The sequence below is a fragment of the Malania oleifera genome, chromosome 8 (assembly GCF_029873635.1).
Source record: "Malania oleifera isolate guangnan ecotype guangnan chromosome 8, ASM2987363v1, whole genome shotgun sequence".
In the NCBI taxonomy this organism is placed as follows: Eukaryota; Viridiplantae; Streptophyta; class Magnoliopsida; order Santalales; family Ximeniaceae; genus Malania; species Malania oleifera.
This window is the reverse complement of record NC_080424.1, coordinates 93,394,559-93,419,996: the sequence shown is the minus strand read 5'-3', so window position 1 is coordinate 93,419,996 and position 25,438 is coordinate 93,394,559. Positions and strand designations below refer to the sequence as shown.

Sequence of the window (25,438 nt, the reverse complement as noted above, 5' to 3'; positions counted from 1 at the left end):
ATAAATAAATTTAAAGAAAATTGAAAAATAAAATGGTATTTTTGTAATTTTTTTGAAAAATTACAAATAAAAATAAGAATGAAATTTTTTCTACCAATAAATAGTACCGAACCTTTTTACTATAATTGTCATTTTTTTCTCTGCTTCAAATTGATTCAATTTTTAGTAGTATGTATTAGAATATGTAATATCATTTGTGTTTAAATTTCATGGATGGTTGGGTCACACAATGACCTGACCTCAACCACTATTTAATATCATGGCTTTCAGGGAATAGAAAATATTACGATCATTATATGTATATATGTAAAAAGATAAATTTAATCTATGGTGAAGTGAATGGTCTGCCTATAACAATATGGTTAATCATATTCAATTATATTTTTTTTGGTTTTGAATGTATGCAGTTTGCTTTAGGCCCTCATTCTTTATTCTTTATAATATAAGGTATGCCTTCTATTTTAGATAAATCTGAAATATGAGATGGAAGTAAGAAAAATCTATGCGTAGTTTTTGTTCTTTACGTTCTGTTTAGGTTTATTTTTCTTTTTTAGATCTATATGTTGATTCTATGAACTAGTTTAATTATGAATTTCATGACTGTTTTGTACAATTTATTTGCCGCTGTTTTTTAATTAGTCGATACGCATTTTACGTTTGGAGTATGCTTTAATAGTACTTCTACATTAGAACTTCATCTCTATAAATTTTGGGAAAAGATCTCTTACAAATTTGGAAGAACTCAAAACCTTACTTTTATGTGCTATTACTATGCAACTTAAGGTGGACTTTAATAGAATATATCTCAACAAATATTTTTTTAATTATTTTAAAGAAATAAACAAGAAATTAAACTGGGGAACGATAAATAATAATAATAATAATAATAATAATAACTTCTCTCTCTCTCAACTATGGGACGGACTAAACATTATGAAGATTCAAGGTCTGGTTTATATGCCAGGCTTGGCCCATTAGATACACAACATCATAAATCTCTTTTGAAAGATTCGTCCTCCCATCCACATAGCAGGCTAGCCCACATTTAATAGCTATTAATAATTACCTCACTTCACCTGAACCCATGCTCACATTACCAGCAAAATACATTATACTTAATTATGGATGGAGGGATACCATACAAGGGAGCAATTAATACAGGAAACCTTCTTTCCCAAACCCTTACATATATAGTACTTCGGAATAGATTTCAAATTTTTAATTTCAATTGACACAAATTTGAATAGAATTTAATATAATATTATCTTAATATTCTTTCAAATTTGTATAAATTCAAATTTAAAATTCGAAATCGACATTCCAAACACTACTTTATTATACATGCAAGACTTAGAATTATGAAACAATACTTATACGAGCATACATACATATATATATATATATATATATATATTTATATTAAGCCTTAGCAAGGTGGTCTTCAATATCTTTGGTGAGATGACTAGCATTGTCGAGTAATTTTTTGGGCTCAGGGTCATCTTCCTTTAGCTTCTCAAATTCGAAGGTCCATTTCACCAAGGTTGTCTCACCCTTTGGGGTAGCTTGAATAGTGGTCTTGAAGCTCTTATAGTCCTCCAGCAATTGTCCCTCTATCACTTTGAATGTCACCGAATTCTTTTCTTTGTCTATGGCTTCTACTATCTCTTTGGCCACACTTGCTTTTCCATCTATTTTATTATTTGTTGTCAGTCCCCAAATTAAGGAGTCACTTAGAAATGATTGAAGCTTAGAAAAACATAAAGATAAAAAATAATATTAAAAAAACAAAATAAATCAATGACAGCAAATTTTATTTTAAAAATTTGTTAATTTTGATATGTTTTTTTGTCAAAAATTTTTAAATAAACTTTCCATTTTTAAATGTCAAATTAATTTAGTAAGGATACTCAACTACAAAGTCAAAAACTCTCCGATATCCGAAAAATCAAGTTTAAGTATTCATGTAAGTAATTACTTAAATTTAGTGAAAAATTGAATAACTTATGCTTACTCATGGATAACCAGACCCAAATTAATCAAACAAATGTCAACTATTTTCTTAATTCCTTTTTCTCAAAAAAGAAAATCATTAATCTTAATATGGTTTTAAGGATCCATTTAGATTATGAGAAAAAATAAATAAATATATAAAAAAATAGAAATTTCGTGTTTGATTATTAAGAAAAGTAAAAAGGAAAAATAAAATATATAATCACTTATTAATTTTTTTAAAAAAATTTTACACATGAATAACATTTGATTTTTCGTAACTTTTAATTATATTACCAAGAAAAAATTTCATTTTTTATATTATGTGATGTAAAGAGAAAAAAAGTAATGAAAAATATATTTTCTTCTTGTTTTTTTTTGAAACAAATTTCTTGATCAAAGCGACCTAAAGAAAATACATGATCAGTTCAAATCAATATTATTTCAACACCTATAAATGGGAATTCCATAAAAGTTAGGGATCTGCTTCCTTGTAAAATTAAAACAAACTGAACAAATTAAATAAGACAGTATATCATTTTTCTTCCTTTTACTTTATCAATAGTTACTATAGATATACAAATATTCAAAGGATTTCAAAACGTGTGTAGGGTGTGTGTGTGCGCGCGCATGCGTGCGTGTGTAGAGGCTAGCTTACCGAGGACATAGTTCCAGTAGATAACAGAGCTCTCCTTGCCCCATTCACCCTCATGAATATCACAACTCTGAAATTTTTCGGGACAGACGTTGGATAGGTGGTGAGGTTTAGAACTTAAGAAGTCATGAAAATGGTCAGCAGAAGTCTTTATCTCCACTTCTGCCTCCAACTTCTCCACCTTCCCAGTCCCTGTAGCCATTCTGCTCAATCTCTCTTTGCACTTACACCACCCTTCGATCGATCCCAAAACAAACTATATAGTAAATAACAAGGTTGACCAGAATTGGAGCTCACAAGCTAGTTGATGCAGAAAACGTTATAACCTCCCCCTTTAAATAGAACTTTCTTTCTATCAACCTCACTACAAGTCTGAACCCCACTTTAATTAATTTCCCGTATTCATTAATTGATATCTCTTGTTTGTATCCTTGAAAGAGTAGCTTCTTGGTAGGGTCGCCCAGTGCACACAGAATGAGATGACCTTACACCAAGAAAAATTCATGTTTTTGCTGCATTATTATTAGATGTGATAGGCGTGACAGCATGATGAATTAAAAAGGCTACATCCATGCTGTATTCACTGTTCTTATATATATTCTATTATACAAACAAAAGATCTTGAAGAGTCATTAGAGTCTCTGGAGCTAAGAATGAACATCATGTATGAGCCTAGACATGTAAAGGCAAAGGGCACCGAAGAAATTCAAACATTCCAAGACTACATCCAGGTATATACTAATTTTGCCCACAAAAATAAATTGAGTTTTACAACCTACTATACATGTCTTAATCTATCATAGGAAGGACGACTCGAAGAGTGGGAGCTAGACTCTTGTGGTGACTGTTGGGTTAGTGTAGGTTGCCTGGTTGACTTGAATGACAATCTAGCAGCCCTTGATGCTCATATGTACAGGTACAATAATACATAATCAAATGCAAAAAACTCTTGTTTGATTTGTAAAATATCTAGATTTTTGTAGTAGAATGATCATAATATTAAGATTTGATAGCTTAAATAAATGTGTTGTCGTTGTGTAAAAATGACAATGTAAAATTTTTATTTAGTTCATAATACATAGTTGGGATTATTTATTCCTATCTTATATATATTTTATATTGAATGGGTAATACAAACTTTATGGATAACTTTTTTCCAAGTAAAAAAATGATTTTCTTGGGAATATACCTACAATGCTTGTAGAATTAAATGGGATAAGAAAGAAATAGAATAAACTTTCGAAAAGAGAGCATCAAGAAAGCAAATGATAAATTTGATTCCATTCCCTCCTATTTCAATTCATTTCTAAATATAAAAGATGAGTTGTGATTATTTATTCCTATCTTATATATATTTTATATTGAATGGGTAATACAAACTTTATGGATAACTTTTTTCCAAGTAAAAAAAATGATTTTCTTGGGAATCTGATACCTACAATGCTTGTAGAATTAAATGGGATAAGAAAGAAATAGAATAAACTTTTGAAAAGAGAGCATCAAGAAAGCAAATGATAAATTTGATTCCATTCCCTCCTATTTCATTTCATTTCTAAATATGAAAGATGAGTTGGGATTATTTATTCCTATCTTATATATATTTTATAATGAATGGGTAATACAAATTTTATGGATAACTTTTTTCCAAGTAAAAAAATGATTTTTTTGGGAATCTGATACCTACAATGCTTGTAGAATTAAATGAGATAAGAAAGAAATAGAATAAACTTTTGAAAAGAGAGCATCAAGAAAGCAAATGATAAATTTGATTCCATTCCCTCCTGTTTCATTTCATTTCTAAATATAAAAGATGAGTTGGGATTATTTATTCCTATCTTATATATATTTTATATTGAATGGGTAATACAAACTTTATGGATAACTTTTTTCCAAGTAAAAAAATGATTTTCTTGGGAATCTGATACCTACAATGCTTGTAGAATTAAATGGGATAAGAAAGAAATAGAATAAACTTTTGAAAAGAGAGCATCAAGAAAGCAAATGATAAATTTGATTCCATTCCCTCCTGTTTCATTTCATTTCTAAATATAAAAGATGAGTTGGGATTATTTATTCCTATCTTATATATATTTTATATTGAATGGGTAATACAAACTTTATGGATAACTTTTTTCCAAGTAAAAAAATGATTTTCTTGGGAATCTGATACCTACAATGCTTGTAGAATTAAATGGGATAAGAAAGAAATAGAATAAACTTTTGAAAAGAGAGCATCAAGAAAGCAAATGATAAATTTGATTCCATTCCCTCCTATTTTCTAAATATAAAAGATGAGTTGGGATTATTTATTCCTATCTTATATATATATATTTTATATTGAATGGGTAATACAAACTTTATGGATAACTTTTTTCCAAGTAAAAAAATGATTTTCTTGGGAATCTCATACCTACAATCTCTTGGGAAGACACTAAGAATATATTTGGCTTGCAGAATTAAATGGGAAAAGAAAGAAATAGAATAAACTTTTGAAAAGAGAGCATCAAGAAAACAAATGATAAATTTGATTCCATTTCCTCATATTTCATTTCATTTCTAAATATAAAAGATGTAGAAAGGGTGAATCCCACAACCATATGGCTCCACTTGTTGTGTCTTTTGGAAATATTATTGAGATACAATCTTCCGGAAAGCTAGCAAATTAGTTTTTTTTTTTTTTAAAGAAATTATTATATTCCAACATAATTATATTGCATTTTCATGACTTGTCTTATTCTATCTTATTTTTATGAATAAGCATTCTATGAACCAAAATTAAGTTAGCATACCTATCACAAATTTAGGGTTAAGGTGTTAGATAAAGAACATGGACGGGTTCATCTACGATGGAGTATTCATACGCCTAATATTGCTGTAAATACACAGTCCTCAATACTTGGAGGTTGTCAATTGATAACAAAAATTTTTAGGGACAACTAAGTTACCTATTCCCCATACTGAGATAAATATGAGTTTGAACATGCAAATTTTTTTATTATTGTTTCATGAAACTATAATTCTCTTTGAATAATTAACATAATTTTTGTTAGCACTAAAGGAGCCCATAAGTGGACTTGATACATATAGGTGAACACCAACTTGACCAAAAAGTTTAAGCCTTTTAGATCTTGAGCCCAACCATGTATATAAGCACCCATCATCCACTCAAATTTTTCAATATAAGACAAACTTACAAGTGCAATTCTTAACAACCTCTCCCTCACTTGTTAGTTCCAACTGTTCCCCCTTGAATGAAAATCGTCTCTTTTATGGGAGTAAGCCTAATTCCCCAATAGTTGCTCAAGTGGGCCTTACCACTGGTGTCTTACGTGCGTCCAATTGCATTTCACGATCCTCCTAACCAATCCTACCTCTCACGTCTTGATCTTATTCAGATCCATCCTCAACCTAGATGATCCTTTATTAGTCTCGGCCACACACTTGGTCTTCTAACTGTTAGCATGTTAGGAGAATTAGTTTCACGTCTCGACTTTTTTACGATGTCGCTCACCTAGTGTTTTGAACCATCGACTCTAGTACCACTTGTTAGCATTGGAGGAATTCGTGAGTGGACTTTGTCGCGACATTCCTACGGAGCGAATGGTGCCCCGGGGCAGACGAAATAAAAAGTAGTTTTTGATTTTCGGGAAAACATGGTGTGATGGAGTCACAACTAATCTTTTGGAGTATGGTTAGAACACTTGATTACTACCTAGTTAAGGGTTGAATTGGTCTGCATATACCAAAGCAGGGATCAAGAGTGTGGTTAGCACCCTCTACATGTCTGTTCTACGAACGGTACCTAATTAATTGACAACTATCCCAAATTAAATTTAGTAGCCTTTTTATTTTACTTTTTTTAAACAATTCACAAAATGCATATGCAAACAAATAGATCGCACAAGTATTTACATAGTATACAATATAAATATTTTCCTCATAACTAAGGCACACGGAGCTAAAAAAACTCATGCCCTTTGTTTGACATCATAGGGAAATGAAAATCGAGAAAATATTGTACAAAAAGAAAAATCCTAAAATTTTTGAAATTTAGAGGGTTTTCTAAGTATGAAAACAATATTTCAAGAGGGTTTTGAATTAATTTGGGATGAAAAGTTAACAAAAAACAAAGTTTTGGGCTCAAGGATATTTTTATGTTTTTCTTTAATTTTCCTGAATTTTTTTATAATTTTTTTTAATATTTTTCCCAAATTTTGAAACCATTAAATAATATGGTACAAAAATAAAGTAAAGAAAATAATGAAAAATTGAGTCAAAAATATGTTTTAGAATTTTCTATGATTTTTCTAAATTTTTTTAATAATTTTCTTGATTTTTTTTAATGATTTTTTAGAATTTCAATGAATGTTTAAATAATGTAGTATAATAAATAAAATAAGAAAAACCAGTTTGAGGCCGGTTCAATGGGTCAACTAGTTCTTGGGAATCGATTCGGGTCAAAGGGGAACCCGGTCAAGGGTCAACCAGTTCTAGGTGTGACCACGTGTCGGCTAGCGAGCTAATGAGAGCATACGGATGGAAACCACAACGTGGCTTGATCATGGCCGTTGTTAGGATGCACTGATCGGATGGTCATGAGGGAACCACATGCCACTATGGGATATGGGGGCTGCACATGCCACGTGTCGATAGTTGAATGGGTGAGCATGCGTGGATGCTGATTGGTGACGCGGCTCAATCATGATCGCTACCAGAAAATCCAGATCGTGTGGCGAGGGTTGGGTGCGTGCGGATCAATGATTTGGCACGATCACGTCCATCCCCTAGAAGCACAAATCGGGCGGCTACCAGGGAGCCACGCAATGCCTTGTATATGTGGAGGAGAGATACTCACGTGTCAACCTAATAATAATAATAATAAGGAAAATTTGGTTTGATATAGGACCAAACCATCGACGGTTTTGTAAGCTCAGAGAAAACTGTTGACGATTTTGAATTACCGAGGCTGTTAAATGTAAAAACAAGGTCAAAAGGACGGATAAGTGACTAAATCGTCAACGGTTTCCTATGGGCCAACATGCTTATAAATAGGAATTGACTCATTTTTTTTAGAAAGCTCTCTCTCTCTCTCTCTCTGCCAAATTGAAAAGCAAACACTGTTTCTAGGTCCTAGCTCTAAGCTTCAGCGTTTTAACTGGGACAGTTTTGTTGTTTGGGCATCATAGGAACCACTCTAGGGATAAGGTGAGGGGAATAGATTATGTCAGGTATTTTAGAAATTTTACCGATTAAAATGAAATATATGATTACTGGAATACTGTATTTGATTTTTCGAATGATTCAGGCATATGAAATTGACGATTTTGATTATTATACATATTTGGGGAAAACCAAAGTAAAAAAGGTTAATTATCTCTGTTTCTAGAAAAACATATATTATAAGATAAATAAAATGATGGAAATGATCATACCCATGTTTTCAGTAAAGTATATTCTCAGGGCAATTTGTTATATTACAAATTATCACTTAGATCGTGGGGCATGAGAATACTTTGTTATAATTGCAGAATTAAATTGGTTGGAACCTCTTTTATGATATTATACAGTGAAATTGTGATTTTATACCGTGTTGTGATTTTTATACTGTGTTATGAATATACATTAGAGTTGTGATTTAATTATTGTGATATACTTGTAATAACCCAAGAAATTTTCTCCAGGCCTCGTCGACGAACACATAGGTCTCGCATAATTTTTAGGATCCACAATTTGCTTCTTTCAAATTAATTAAGTTCTTCTTACATAGACATTACCCATGACTCATCCTCTATGGCTTTTTTAATATTTTTAGGTTCTTCTTGGGACAAGAAAGCAGAATGACTCAATAGGTTTTTCAAGGAAGAACTTGTGGCTACACCATGGGAAGGTTCACCTATGATTTGATCTGTAGGATGGTTTCTAATAAATTCTCAATCCCTAAGCAACTCCTGAATTTCATTGTCATTGTTATTATCTTCAGATGATTTATCATTAATTTCTGAATTCTCACTTGCATTGTTTTCAATAGATAACTTGTCTAAGTATTTTCTAATGTCAATGTCATCTTCATCATCTTTCTTAGAAAGTGGATTAGATTCATCAAATATAACATGAGTAGATTCAATGACAGTTAAAATTCTTTTATTGAAAGCTCTATATACTTTACTAGTAAAAGAATAACCTAGGAAAATGCCTTCATCAAATTTAGAATCAAATTTCCCTAGATGTTCATTATCCCTAAGCACAAAACATTTACAACCAAAAACATGAAAGTAGGAAATGTTAGGTCTATGGTTATTCCACAATTCATAAGGGGTTTTATTAAGTGAAGGTCTAATCAACACCTTATTCATGACATAACATGCAATATTTATAGCCTCAACCAAAAAATATTTAGGTAGCTTATGCTCATTCAATATGGTCATACCCATTTCTTGTAATGACCTATTCTTTCTTTCTACCACACCATTATATTAAGGGGTATTAGGTGCAGAAAAGTTATGTGATATGCCCTCTAGGTCACAATAATTTTCTATGCCATCATTTTTAAATTTAGTACCTCTATCACTTCTGTCGCGACGTCCCAGGAGCGCGTGTGCCCCAGGGGGCGAAATTAAAAATCAATTTTAATTTTCAATTAAAACATGGAATGTCGGAGTCGCCACTAACCTTTTAGTACGGTTAGGACACATAATTACTATCCCGTTAAGGGTAGAACGGGTCTATGTTACCAGAGTTAGGCTCGGGAGTTCGGTTATGCGAGGGGAAGGTATAAGCACCCCCTACGCGCCCGTTCTTACGAACGGTACCTAATTAATTGGAAATTATCCCTAAATTAATCTAATAAGTCTTTAAATTACTCCTTTTTATGAACTTATAAATACATATGAAAAATAAATAAATAAATAAATATATACATATATATATTCCCTCAGAGCTTAAAGGTATGTGAAGCCCGACGGCACATACCCCGCAATAAAATCATAAGGATATACACACATGAAAATAATATAATATTATAAAATAATAAATACAATAATACATAATACAAAATATAAATATACCATAGAAACAAAAATACTAAGAATATCTACTATGGATATAAATAGGAAATGATAACAATGCTAACAATAATAGAGACATACTACTATAATAACAACCCTATACTAATAATATTACATTAATAATACAACCGGATACTATAATAGCATGTATATAATAATATCACAACACTACTACATAAATAATAATATTATAATAATTATATAACACGCACTAACAACACATAATCACAATAACACTACCCTGATGGTAATCTCATATTAACAATAATAACACATCAATAATATAATAGTAATGATACCATAATGATTCAGTACATAATAATAATAATAATAATAATAATAATAATAATAATAATAATAATAATAATAATAATAATAAATGACAATAATAGCAATAAGATATGCACAAGACACACATATGTAAACACTTAATTAAGGAAACCAACCGAACTTAGGATTAAAATATGTAAACTAATGAAAAGGGCAAGAAAATGATTGAATTTATAGAAATGAGTTATCTCTAAAATTAATGCGTACCTATTCAATATGACTACCAAAATTAACACACAAACTTAACTATACAAATATTAAATATAAAGTGAGTACAATGATGACCAAAAACCCTAAGTACGTAATTTATATGGAAGCAATTTCAACCCTAAAAGTACACAAAGATACTATGAAGTGATCAAAACCCTAATAAATATGAACATGACATAATCCAAACTCTAAAAAAAAATACCTAAACCGCGATAATGTGAAATACTTAAAAAATCCTATTTAATATAAACATTGAATAATCAAAACCCTAATGATACTACTACATGATAATGAACCATAGTATATACAATACAAAATAATAAATCATAATATTATATAAATATGTACAATGACAAACCATAATAGATATGAATATGTATATATGATGACAAAACAATATGAAACAATGAGCCTTAATATTACATGATAATACAAAACAAATGTAATAATAAAAGCATATCATAAGAAAAAATATATACATGCTGATAATACAATATTAGATAGTAAACCATAATATTACATATTTAAAAAAAAAAATGACAAGAAAATTCAAATATTGACACTTGAGACCCGATCAAACAAAAAGGAATCCTACAAAAACAAAATAAACCAATTAGTATTTATAATAAATATGACAAAAATCTAAACATGGATATTAAATACTAATATTACAACATTAAAATCCTACAATAATAGTATTAATTATTTCATATGCATAATAAATACGACAAAGATATAAACGTCCCTAAAATAAAAAGAAAAATCAATACGTGTGTGTGTGCTGTACGTGCACAATGTCTGGGTGTGAGTGAGTGCCATAAGCATTATATACACACAGATACACATATAAAAAAAAAAACAGTTTAAACTTTAAGCATTAAAAACCCCAAACAAAACCAATATGTACGTATATATATATATATATATCAACACTAATAAAATAAATATATAGATATATGTGTGTATTGTGTGTGGTAAGTGTAGGCATGCAGAGGGGCTTACAGAGGTAATCTGGACCTTCGAGTATGTGTGTGTGTCGCCGGAGGTCCTGGGTTGCTCGGGGGAACTGCTGCAACTGGGGTTGAGGGCCGCTGCTACTGGTGTGGTCTCGGACGTTGCTGGAAGAGGATGAAGATGACCGGAGATGGTGGTGATGTCGGAGGCTGCTGCGAGTAGCCTGGTGAGGAGGCTTGCCGGAGGTTCAGGTTCTGACGGAGTTGCTGGGAGCAACTGAGAGGGGCTGGCTGTGGTGCTGCTAGTGGCGGGGTTGCTCCGGCGACGAGTAAGGAGCAACGAGAGCAGAGGAGTCTTCGGGTTGTTGTTTGAAGGCTGGAGAAGCCTCGGGTTGTTGCGGGTAGGAGCTGGTGCTCGTGGTGGTCTGCTGCAGGCCGAGCAGGGGGCTGTGAGGACTGGTGCGTGGAGACTGTTGGTGGAAAGTCTGGGATGGTGCTTGGCTGCTGCTAGTGGGCATGGAGAAAGGACGGCGACCAAAAGAAAAAAGAAGAAGCAGAAGAAGAAGAAGAAATTTTTTTTTTTTTGATTTCTTTGGCTGCGCCTCCTGTGCTGTGCGCGCCCCCCCGGCTCTCTTTTGGAGAGAAGAAAAGGGTCCTTTTATAAAAAAAATTTTAGAAACCCTAACTCTCTCTTTTTCTTTTTGGTTTATTGTATTTTTATTATATTTTTTTCTTTTATATCTTTATGGAAATAATATATATGAGTATAATTACTAATATGGTAATAATGATATAATAAAAATAATAATAATAATAATAATAATAATAAGGAAAAAATAATAATAAAGTGAATATAGAAATAAAGATAATAATAAATGATAATAATAAATGATAATAATAGCAAGAGTAATAAAAATTAATGATAATAGCCAAATAATAATAATGTTAATAATAATAATAATAATAATAATAATAATAATAATGGTAAATATAGTGGTAAAAATAACAAATAAAAATAAAAATAATAATAATAATAATAAATAATAGATAAATAATAGTGATAATAATAAGTCACTTATAACAATATAGGAAAATAATAATAATATAGTAATAATAATAAATTACTTATATCAATATAGGAAAATAATAATAATAATAAAATAATAGTAATAATAATAAATTACTCATATCAATATAGAAAAATAGTTAACAATAATAATAATAGTGAAAAATAAAAATAAAAATATTAATAATAGTGTAAATAACAACAATAGAAATCTTAGTAATAATAATAATAATAATAATAATAATAATAATAATAATAATAATAATAATGATAATAATAATAGTGATAATAAAAATAAGGTAATAATAATAATAATAATACAATGAGAAAGGACCCCTTGTTCCATTTGGTTAGGGCAAAAATAGGGTGTCTACAACTTCTTATGTGAATTATCTTATAGCCTTTTTCATTTTGAATTCTCGTGCATAACTTTGTAAACTGTTCACATGATTCATTTTTATGTGAGAGAAATAGCACCCATATGAACCTAGAATAGTTATCAACAATAACAAAAGCATATGATTTACCACCTAGACTTTGCACAAAATTAGGACCAAACAAATCCAAATGAAGCATTTCAAGCGGTCTAGTGGTAGAAATAATTTTTTTTTTTTTAAAGCTAGATTTTGTTTGTTTACCCATTTAAGATGCATCACGGATTTTATCTTTCACAAAAGGTATTTTAGGTAAGCCTTTCACTAAATCTTTTCTTACTAGTTTTGACAACAAGTCCATGCTAGCATGTCTTAAGCGCCTATGTCATAACCAACTAGCTTCATTTATCGTAGAAAAACAAGTTACTTGTTGTGAAGTTAAATTATCAAAAGTAGCAGTATATACATTTTCATGGTGATCTGCAGTGAAAAAAAATTTATGATCTGATTTACTTTCAACTATGCATTTATCATTTTCAAATGAAACCTAATATCCTTTATCACATAATTGATTAATGCTCAACAAATTATGCTTCAAGCCATCAACTAATAGAACATTATCAATAACTAGAGAAGGATCCTTACCGACCTTACCTACGCTGATGATGTGTCCCTTTGCATTATCGCCAAATGTCACGTACCCTCCATCTTTGGGAGTGATTGAAGCAAATTTTGCCTTGTCGCCGGTCATGTGTCATGAGCACCCACTATCTAGGTACCACCTGTCCTTGGAAGAGGACAATCTCAAACATACCTACAAGATAGACTAAGTGACTGATGATGGTCCCCAAATTTTATTGGGTCCACAGGAGTTAGTGACAGGATCACCCTTAACTACCCACACCTTTCTAATTTTTACATGTTTATTTCTAAGTGGGCAATCAAATTGAATATAACAAATTTGGTTGCATTTGAAACATTTCATTCTACACTTAGGATCTTTAGGTGAGATTTGAGATTTTGATTCACGTGTGAAATGTTCCAAGTAAAGATTAGGTCGTTTAACATTCTCAATGCCATTAAAACCAGGACCCTCTTTACTAAGAGAATTTCTTTGGGCTCCAAGTAGTTTTTCAAAATTGCGTTGGCCCTCAGTGAATTTAAAAACAATTTTGGAGCTATCCTCTAATTTTCTCTCAAGCTCGGCAATTGTCAAATTTTTTTCTTTCAAATTCGAAACATGAGAGGTTTTTGTAATTCCAAACAATTTTGACCAATTTTCGCATTTCTTTTTCAAATCATCATTTTCTTTGGTCATTTTATTCAATATTTTAGACACATGAATATATTCAAATTGTAATTCTCTAAACGTAGGCATGTAATTAGAAACACAATCATCATCAAACGAATAATATGAAGATAAAGAACAAGGAGGTGAGTACCACATCATCATGTGCCATCAAGCATAGATTAGCAACCTTTGAGTCACTGTGGTCTGACTCTAAGTCACTGCTACTTAGTTTATCCCATGGAGTTCCCGCTTTCATGACTTTCTTCTTTTTCCTAGCTTCCTTTTTCAATAAAGGACAATCCAGCTTGATATGTCCAACCTTGTTGCAATTATAGCACGTAGAAGCATTTGATCTCTCCTTTCTTTTACTCAACTCTCCTTTCTCAGATGTAGACTCCTTGTACTTTTTGTATGGTTTACTATTCTTCCTAAAAGAATCTACTGAATTTCTTAGTTAGCATAGTCATATCATCTCCAGAATTAGGTTCGCTGCACTCACTCGATGTATTAGTGGAACTTTTCAATGTAGACACTTTTCTCAACCTATTATGATCATTAAGTCTCTCATTTATAGCTAATTCATAGGTGATTAGTGAACCTATCAACTCATCTAATGTCATGGCCTTAAGGTCTCTACCTTTTGAAATGGTCGTAGTCTTAGCTTCCCAAACATGAGGCAAGCCTCTAAGGACTTTCCTAATCATCTCATATGTAGGATAGGTGTTACCTAATGCATGCAGTGAATTAATGATGTGTGTGAATCTAGTGTACATGCTCTGAATGGACTCACCAGTGTTCATCCTAAATGCTTCATACTCACTGGTCAACATATCAATCCTACTATCTTTTACATCTCTAGTACCCTCATATGTGACTTGTAACTTATCTCATATCTCTTTAGAAGATGAACATGCCATAACTCTATTGAGTTCATTTACATCAAGACCACAATATAAAATATTCATAGTAGTGACATTCAAACTAACAACTTTCATATCATCATCATTATATTCTTCCTCAGTTTAAGGAACTCTAGTTGTACCCTCAGTTTTCATAGGAACATAATTACCCCTAGAGACAACTCTCCACACCTTTTAATCAATGTTCTGAAGATAGATGCGCATCCTCTGTTTCCAGAAGGTGTAATTAACACCACTGAAAATCAGAGGGTGTGTGGAAGAGGGTCCCTCAGAGAAAGGGGTTACAGTGCTATGAGTCATCTTAGATCTTTTGAAAATTAACTATTAAGTCAATGCTACGTGGCTTTGATACCAATTATTAGTTTTACCGTAATCCCAAGAGGGGAGGTGAATTGATATTCTCAAATTTTATCCCCTAGGTTAATCCACTAACAACAGTATTACGCAAACCTAAAGTCAATCTAGTGCAAATAAAGTAAAGCAATATAAATATACAGAGGAAATTAAACTGCACAATTAATTTAGCTAAGCATGCACAGTAAAGCAATAAATAGAGATGCCACCTAGAAATGTTATCGAGGTTCGGCAAACTGCCTACGTTCCCGCCTTGGTGCACACGCACAAGAATGACACTATAAGCTCACTTAACAGGTGAAGCGGCACCTAATACAAACAGGTTAAATCAAGGTACTAACCTCAACCTACGCAATCCTTCCGGGCTGGATTAATGCCCCCTGAGGCCATGCCTGGAAAACAACAGATTTCACAATAAAATTTGCGTACAACCAATATGCTTCTCAACTAAGTAGATTATGTACCAATGTAATCAATACACTACCAAATGATATGATAAGATAAGCTCAATGTAGTCTTAGTGTCTACTTTCAAAGATTTCTGCAAATATTGCAATCAGTACGTGAGAGTGTAAGTGATAGGATCTTTGTATCAAAATAATAGTCTCAATCACAATGCAGCAACAAACATCACAAACATACTTCAAATATCTCAACAAATATTTTTCTCAAAATAAACCACGAGAGATATTCAAAAATGATTTGTAAAAATAAATTATTTGATCTTTGTGTCAAGATGATAATATCAATCAAAAAATAGAGCAACAAAGATCTTCAGTACTCAAGAAAATATCTCAAAATGTATTTCTCAAAGATAAGTACAAGAGATGTTTTGAAAATGATTTGCAGAATATTTTTCACAACCAAAACACAATGTGAACTCCTTGAGTATTGCAATGACAATACAAAACCCAAAAGCTCAATGAAGTAATCTTAAGGAAGACTTATCAACAAAGTCTCCTAGAAACACTTAGGGCTTACTCTCAAAATAAATAAATCTCAATCAACATCAAACAAGTGAGAGTGTAAGCCCAATGAGAAGAACACTCAAGCACACTTACAAAGTGATTTTAGCAATAAAAGACAGTAGGAATGAGTGTAGGATGCTTGAAAATAAGAGTAGGAATTTTTGAGTTTAAGAGGATTTTTGCTAATTAAGATTGCTAATCAGTGTCTAATTTTTACAAATAAAGGGCTATATATAGAATTTCCCAAGATCATAACCGTTTAGGAAATATTGGTCATTTTAGAAAAAATTTAAGTGAGGTTTATAAAATTTAACAGTGTTTTAACCTCGATAAATTTCGCCAACCCGAGAGCACCGGTCAACCGTACTTAAGGTTCGATGGACTAAGTGTTTCAGTTCGGTCGACCGTGAAAAAATTGAACTGAGAAGATGGTCGACCAAGTGGAAGGCGATTTTTTGATCCGCACAGTTCGGTTGACCGAACTGGTCGAACTTCGGTTGATCGAAATATTTTGAACTTAAGGGTTTGATCGACCATGCAGCTGGAATTTCCCACGAGGGGGTTCGATCGACTAGGTCGTTGCCTATATATTCTTGGTTGGTCGACCGAGGGGTCAACATGTTAATCCAGGGAGGTTTGATCGACTGAACTTCCCTATGTATCAAGGTTCGATCGACCAAACATGCCAATTTGGGCATTTTCATCCATTTTCTCTTTAAAATGCTAACCCAATTCACATGATGATCAACTTATTTTAATAAAACACTCTTTTATGCATGCATGGGGGACCTAAGGTCAGTCTAGGTCTTTTTGAGTTTATCTATCTAATCATGCATGTAATGCATTGATTATTATAGACCATTTCCTATTTACTATTATAGATAAAAATAAGAAATGAATTGAAATACAACATAATGTAGTCTTCAGGGTCCTCAAGCTCTACTTCATGTGCCATCAATTTGATTTGCTAATTATCTACCTGCACATAAACTAGATAGCCATCAAATAGTTGAGTATTTTTCATTATCAAAACCCGGGTGTGACCTATGAGGTCAATAGATTGTCCGATACGTAGAGCAGTGTTTGACATGTTAGTAGGTAAAGGCTTAACATCAGAGGTCGGTAGAACCGTTGTAACCAGTTCACATTATTGAGTGGAAGTAGGAGCACATTTCCATGGACTTCGTCATAGGATTGCCACTATAACTGCATGGGCAAAATGCTATTTGGATAGTAGTAGACCGACTTACAAAGACTGCCCACTTTCTTCCAATTAAGGCTAATTACACCATAAACAGATTGGCAAAATTGTACATTCAGAAGATAGTTAGATTTCATGATGTTCCAGTATCCATTGTATCATATTGAAACCCCCAGTTCACGTCCTAGTTCTAGAAGAGTTTACAGAGAGCTTTGGGATCTCGGTTTACTTTTGGCATGACATTTAACCCAAAGATCGATGGACAAATAAAGAGGACCATTCAGATATTAGAAAATATGTTGTGAGATTGTGTACTGGATTTTGGGGGCAGCTAGATTCAGTAGCTCCAACTGGTGGAGTTTGCTTACAATAATAGTTACTAGACTAATATTGAAATGGCATTGTATGAAGCATTACATGGTCGGAGGTGTCGAACTCCACTATATTGGGATGAAATTGGTGAAAGGTAGATTTTAGGGCCAAAAATCGTACAGTGGACCTCTAAGAAAATCAAGTTTATCCAGGAAAGAATCAAAATAGCTTAGAGTCAACAGAAAAGATATGCAGACACTCGTTGGAGGAAACTAGAGTTTGGTGTAGGGAATCATGTGCTCTTGAAAATTGCACCAATGAAAGGAGTGATGAAATTTTGTAAGAAGGGTAAGCTAAGTCCTAAGTATATTAGGCCGTTTGAGATATTAGAAAGAATCAGTCCAATTGCCTACAGGTTAGCGTTACCCCCAGTGTTATCCAGAATTCATGATGTATTTCATGTGTCTGTGTTGAAGAAATACATCCCAGATTCGTCACATGTAATCAGTTATAAGGCACTGGAGTTTGGTGATACCTTATCCTATGATGAAGTGCCAGTTCGGATCTTAGATCATAAAGAACAGGAATTACACACTAAGAAAATTCCACTGCTAAAAGTACTCTGGCGTAATCATGCAGTCGAGGAAACCTCATGGGAACTAGAGGAGGAAATGTGCCAGAGGTACCCACACTTGTTTAGTAGGGCTCAGAGTTAGATAGATAATATAATAGTTCAGGTGAGAATTCAGTGGTAAGTACGTTTTGAATAGGTTTAGGTGTATTTAATTGTAGATTCTTATGTAATAGTTTTATGTTCTATGCAGTTTTGGGAGAGTTTTTATGACTAATTGTAATCTCCCAGAGGCCATTTATGTAACCACATTTTTCCTCCTCCATAAGTGAGGGTTATTAATAAATTTGGGACGGGACCACTATGTGGGTGACCGCTGACTCTTCTTAGAGTTAGGTGACCATTATTGTAAATTCAAGAGATTGGGTTGAATGTTGTTTAGCAAATTTCGAGTACGAAATTTTTATAAGGAGGAGAGAATGTAGTGATTCCAAAAAAAAAAATTAACTAAATAAATAAATAATTAATTAATAATTATTAAGTTAAATAATATAATATGATATATTATAATAATATATTAATATAGTATAATATAATATTATAATATAATATATATATGTTTAGGTAACCTGAGGATCAAAAAGATCCTTCACGTTAAACATTCTAGAGAACCCCCATAGAACGTAATTTGCTCTCTCTCTCTCTCTCTCTCCCCTCCGCCCAACTTTTTCTCTCCTCAATTTCTCTCAAATTTTCAGCAAAATCAATGATCGGACACCATCACGGAGTCCTACCTTCGATCCTTGTCATTTTAATTGGAGTGGAATTGTCATTTGGGGATCCTAAGCACCACTCCAAGGTTAAAATAAGGGAAATAGATTATGTCAGACTTTTATTTTTAAAAAATTTAACTGATTAAATTTGAGTATATGACGTCGTATATGTTATATATAATTTTCGGTATGATTCAGGCATATGAAATGAGTGTTTTTTATTATTATATGTATTTAGGAAAAACCTAAAATGTGTAGGTTGATTGTCATTATTTCCGAAATATATATTTATGGTTAAATAAAATTGTGGAGGCGATCAGACATGATTTTTGTTAAAAATGTAGTTTTCCTGGGTAGTTTACAAAATTATAATTTAAATCATGTGGCATGAGAATAATATGTTTTATTGCATAATTGAATCAAAATTTTTTTATGGTATTATATGGTGAAATGGTACTGATTTTATGGAAATACAGTGAATTTGTGAAATATGTGAAATGTCAGTTTTATACCGAGATATATACATGATATTTTTGATACAGAGAAATGTGATTTATACAGGCATGATATTTTTTATATTGAGATTACTGTGGAATTGTGGAAATGAGAATCCTATTAAACTAGTGATGTACATGAGAGCACATTATCGCTGCTAGTGAATGAGTCAGTGCAACTACAATTCTTGGGGAGAGTGTTGGTATTGGAAATCGATTAGGCCTGCAGAGAGATGTTGACTGCCCCTGGGTTTGGACCAGGCTACAGTGGGTCAATCGTATTACAGATGAGAATTATTTTGACTTAACCTGGTAGGCCAACCATGGCTAAGTCCCGCCTTCATACTGCACAACCTGGTCATGTGAGGTGATTATATGACGATGATATATGAATGTCAACTCAGCTTGGTTTCTCATTATAGACATGATAAATCTACTTTTACAGACATGCTGGGTTTCGAACCCAGAGAAACATACTGAGCATGTACATATTTTTGAGAAAAAAATATATGGATATGAGTACAGTTTTCATGATTACTCAGTTAAATTATTTAACAAATGAACGTGTTATGATACATTAAAACTCATGTTACCATACACTGACAATAATTTATCCCGTCTTACTTAGAAGTGTCTCACTCCTTAATTTTTAGCATTTCAAGAAATCCAGAGAGACGAGCTTAGAGAGCTCCGGGCAGGATTAGTGGTTTTGGGGTTGAAGTTAGTGCCAGTGAGACACTACTATTTGCCTGTATATGGACATGTTTTATATACCTTGGATTGTATAGGTAATTTTGGGAGAGAGATACTTTTGTATTATAATGGTATTAGTACTTTGGTATAATATATGAGATTTATGTATATTATGCTTCCAATGTGTTATAGTTTAGCTTATGGACATTTGTACCTAGTAATCCACTCGGAGGTCGGGTGGCTTATACATGGTATTAGAGTTTTATATATTTTTTTTAAAAAATAAATTATAATAATAAAAAATATAGTAGAATTTTTCAGGTCATCATAAGAGCAATCTGATTAATGACCCATGCATCATTGGTATGGTGAAATTATGCCCTAAAATTATACGCACACACACAATAAATACAAAACTTAGAGAAAAATCAAAAGCATAAGAAGAACAAGAATTTAGGTAATTTGGCAATATGCTTATGTTTAGGAAGTTACAAGCGTCGGCTACAAATGAAAACCCAAAAATACCCTCTTGACTCAAACATATTGTACCATAAAGATGGGGCCTCCAATGCACCTCCACTTAACTACTTTAGGCTGATAGGGAGGTGACCCCCGAGCCCTCAAATTTGGGTTAAAAGTTACAATTAATATTTAAAGATGAGAACGTTGAAACAAATGCAACCGATAAGTGTGTAAGAGTTGTTTCCTCTATTCTACTTTCCTGTCTCCATCCTTACTAAATTTTTGTACCCATTTATCTTCTATTTAGGTGTTTGAGATAGAGATTTTTAAAGATAATCTTTGAAATAATCGATTTTAGGCTTAGATTTAAATTTATGTAAATTTTTAAAAAATTAAAATTATTTTATATTACATTTATTATAATCACACAAATATAGATTCAAATTTTAAAATTATATTCTCCCAAACACATAATAATAATAATAATAATAATAATAATAATAATAATAATAATAATAACTTTTCTCTCTCTCAACTATGGCACTGACTGAACATTATGAAGATTCAAGGTCTGGTTTTTTCCATCTACTTCAGATATGCCAGGCTTGGCCCAATTAAGCTTTGCCCCACAATAAATAAATAAATAGAATGGAGGAAATCGCACTGGGAAACAATATTAGATACACAACATCATAAATCTCTATTGAAAGATTCGTCCTCCCCCATCCACATAGCAGGCTAGCCCACGTTTAATAGCTATTAATAATTACCTCACACCACCTGAACCCATGCTCACATTACCAGCAAATACATGATACTTAATTATGGATGGAGGGATGCCATACAAGGGAGCAAATTAATACAGGAAACCTCCTTTCCCAAACCCTTACATATAGTACTTCGGAATAGATTTCAAATCTTTAATTTGAATTGATGCAGACTTAAATAGAATTTAATATAAAATTATCTTAATATACTTTCAAGTCTGTATAAATTCAAATTTAAAATTTGAAATCGACATTCCAAACACTACTTTATTATACATGCAAGACTTAGAATTATGAAACAATACTTATACAAGCATACATATATACATACATACATACATATATATATATATATATATATATTAAGCCTTAACAAGGTGGTCTTCAACATCTTTGGTGAGATGACCAACAAAGTCGAGTAATTTTTTGGGCTCAGGGTCATCTTCCTTCAGCTTCTCAAATTCGAAGGTCCATTTCACCAAGGTTGTCTCACCCTTTGGGGTAGCTTGAATAATGGCTTTGAAACTCTTGTAGTCCTCCAGCAATTGTCCCTCTATCACTTTGAATGTCACCGAATTCTTTTCTTTGTCTATGGCTTCAACTACCTCTTTCGCCACACAAGCTTTCCCATCTATTTTATTATTTGTTGTTGGTCACCAAATTAAGGAGTCACTTAGAAATGATTGAAGCTTACAAAAACATTAAAAAATAATAATAATAATAATAATAATAATAATAATAATAATAAAATAAATCAATGAAAGCAAATTTTATTTTAAAAATTTGTTAATTTTGATATGTTTTTTTGTCAAAAATTTTTAAATAAACTTTCCATTTTTAAATGTCAAATTAATTCAGTAAGGATACTCAACTATAAAGTCAAAAACTCTCCCATATCCGAAAAATCAAGTTTAAGAATTCATGTAAGTAATTACTTACATTTAGTGAAAAATTTAATAACTTATGCTTACTCATGGATAATCAGACCCAAATTAATCAAACAAATATAAACTATTTTCTTAATTCCTTTTTCTCAAAAAAGAAAATCATTAATCTGAATATAGTTTTAATGATCCATTTACAATATGAGAAAAAATAAATAAATATATTAAAAAAAATAGAAATTTCGTGTTTGATTATTAAGAAAAGTAAAAAAGAAAAATAAAATATATAATCACCTAATAATTTTTTAAAAAAAAATTTACACATGAATAACATTTGATTTTTTGTAACTTTTAATTATATTACCAAGAAAAAATTTCATTTTTTATATTATGTGATGTAAAGAGAAAAAAAGTAATGAAAAAGTATATTTTCTTTTTCTTTTTTTTGAAACAAAATTCTTGATCAAAGCGACCTAAAGAAAATACATGGTCAGTTCAAATCAATACTATTTCAACACCTATAAATGGGAATTCCGTAAAAGTTAGGGATCTGCTTCCTTGTAAAATTAAAACAAACCGAACAAATTAAATAAGGCAGTATATCATTTTTCTTCCTTTTACTTTATCAATAGTTACTATATGTATACAAATATTCAAAGGATTTCAAAACGTGTGTAGGGTGTGTGTGTGTGCGCGCGCGTGCGTGCGTGTGTAGAGGCTAGCTTACCGAGAACATAGTTCCAGCAGATAACAGAGCTCTCCTTGCCCCATTCACCCTCATGGATATCACAACTTTGAATTTTTTCGGGATAGACGTTGGATAGGTGGTGAGGTTTTGAACTTAAGATGTCATGAAAATGGTCAGCAGAAGCCTTGATCTCCACTTCTGCCTCCAACTTCTCCACCTTCCCAGTCCCTGTAGCCATTCTGCTTGATCTCTCTCTGCACTTACACCACCCTTCGATCAATCCCAAAACAAACTATATAGGAAGTAGCAAGATTGATCAAAATTGGAGCTGACAAGCTAGTTGATGGAGAAAATGTTATAACCTCCCCCTTTAAAAAGAACTTTCTTTCTATCAACCTCACTGCAAGTCCGAACCTCACTCTAATTAATTTCCCGTATTCATTAATTGATATCTCTTGTATGCATCCTTGATAGAGTAGCTTCTTGGTGGGGTAGCCCAGTGCACACAAAATGAGATGACCTTACACCAAGAAAAATTCATGTCTTTGCTGCATTATTATTAGATGTGATAGACGTGACAGCATGATGAATTAAAAAGGCTACATTGCTGTATTCACTGTCCTTATATATATATATATATTCTATTATACAAACAAAAGATCTTGAAGAGCCATTAGAGTCTCTGGAGCTAATAATGAACATCATGTATGAGCCTAGACATGTAAAGGCAGAGGGGTTTTTTCCCCTTTTATCCCTGCTTTTTATAAATATATTAAATAATATCTTTTCACGAAAAATATTTTTTGGAATAATCCTGACAAATCTCGCTATTTCAAGTGGCGAGATTTAAGCAAACCTCGCTATTTGAAGTAGCGAGATTTGCTACGTGTCGTTTCCATAAAAAAAATATTATTTAATGCTCCTCTTACCTTATCCTCATTTAATAAAATTTTTAAAAATAAAATAAAAAAATAAAATGCACTGACAGTTTGTTAAAGGGACAAAAAATATAACATTCAAAAATATTATTCATTTTTAAAAAATATTTAAAAATAATAATATAGATTTAGAGTTTGAAATTTAAATTATGAATATGATTTTTATGTATTTGTACAAAAAATAAATATTTTTTTTATAATTTTACTCAAATTTAAATTTGACTCTCAAATTTTACCCAAATTATAATTTTACCCAAATATTTTATTTTAATTATTAACTAATTTTTTATGATCGATAAATAGAAAAAATCAAAGTAAAAAGTTGATTCTTTTTAAGAGACAAAAAAAAAAAAAAAAAAGTGTTGCCTTTTTTGAGGTTAAATGTATTTAAGTCAAAGATTTGTGTAATTAATGTATTTATTTATAGATTCTAATTATGTATACATTTATTATTCAAAGTAAAGATGGATTATCTTTATTATAAGAGATGAGAAAAAAAAATATTAAAGACTCGGTTAGTTGTGGAAGATATTTTTTATTTTCTAATATTTAAAATTTTAAAAAGTTATAAAAATTTAGCTTTTAAAAAAAATATTTTGAATATACATATAAAAAAGGTATAAATTTGGGTGTAAATACCCAGAAAATATAATAAATAAAAGAATATAGAAAAAAATAGATTTTTAGCTGAGAAAGGAGAAAAATCGGCGACAATTTTCTGGAGAGGAGAGAAAACCGGTGATGGTTTTGGGGATTTGTCGTGGGACGGTAAATAAAAACTATTTCAAACTCTAAATAATTATCTTTACATTTTGTTAATTTATTATTTATTAAATATAATTCCGCCTAATTATCAACAAGACATTCAAACTAGGATCATTTGTTAGCAACTTTTAAAAATTAAATTGTGGTATCCAAAATAATATGTGAATTGCTTTAATTTTAAATTTTAAACAGAAGATAATATTTTTTAGATTTAGTGAAAAATATAAAAATATATATTTTAAAATTTTGAGATCTGTTCAAAAAATATATATATTTATCTTTATATTTAATAAAAAATAAAATTTTAAAGAGATATGAGTATCTCAAAAATCAAATATCTTTAATTTTTTTTTAAACAAAGAATCCCAAAAATTGATAATTTAATTGAATTAAAATATCTCCTAATTTTTTAAAGTAACTTTTTTCGTTGTCAATATATATATATATATATATATATATATATTAATTTGAAGTACAATTAAAATTGGTAATTTAAAATAAAGTTCAAAATTTTAATTTATTATACAATAAAAATTTTTAATATATTTTTTTTAAAAAATGATAAATCGGGAAATAAATTATTCTGCATAATAAATTATTTCCCGATTTATTACGTAGAATAATTTATTTCCCGATTTATTATTTTAAAAAAATATATATTAAATAATATTTTTTTTATGAAAATGACACGTAGCAAATCTCGCTACTTGAAGTAGC

The 25,438-nt window shown here is 31.2% G+C and overlaps 1 protein-coding gene across 1 annotated transcript; it reads right to left on the bottom strand.

Annotated features, from left to right (window-relative positions):
• Positions 1-1,093: 1,093 nt before the first annotated feature.
• Positions 1,094-23,546, bottom strand: LOC131162822 (MLP-like protein 34). The gene is made up of 4 exons (XM_058119418.1): positions 23,058-23,546; positions 21,821-22,077; positions 2,648-2,900; positions 1,094-1,688 (listed from the first exon to the last, which is right to left on the bottom strand). The coding sequence occupies exons 1-4, from the start codon at positions 23,254-23,256 to the stop codon at positions 1,420-1,422; spliced, it is 978 nt and encodes a 325-aa protein (XP_057975401.1). The 5' UTR covers positions 23,257-23,546; the 3' UTR covers positions 1,094-1,419.
• Between the last annotated feature and the right edge of the window lie 1,892 nt (positions 23,547-25,438).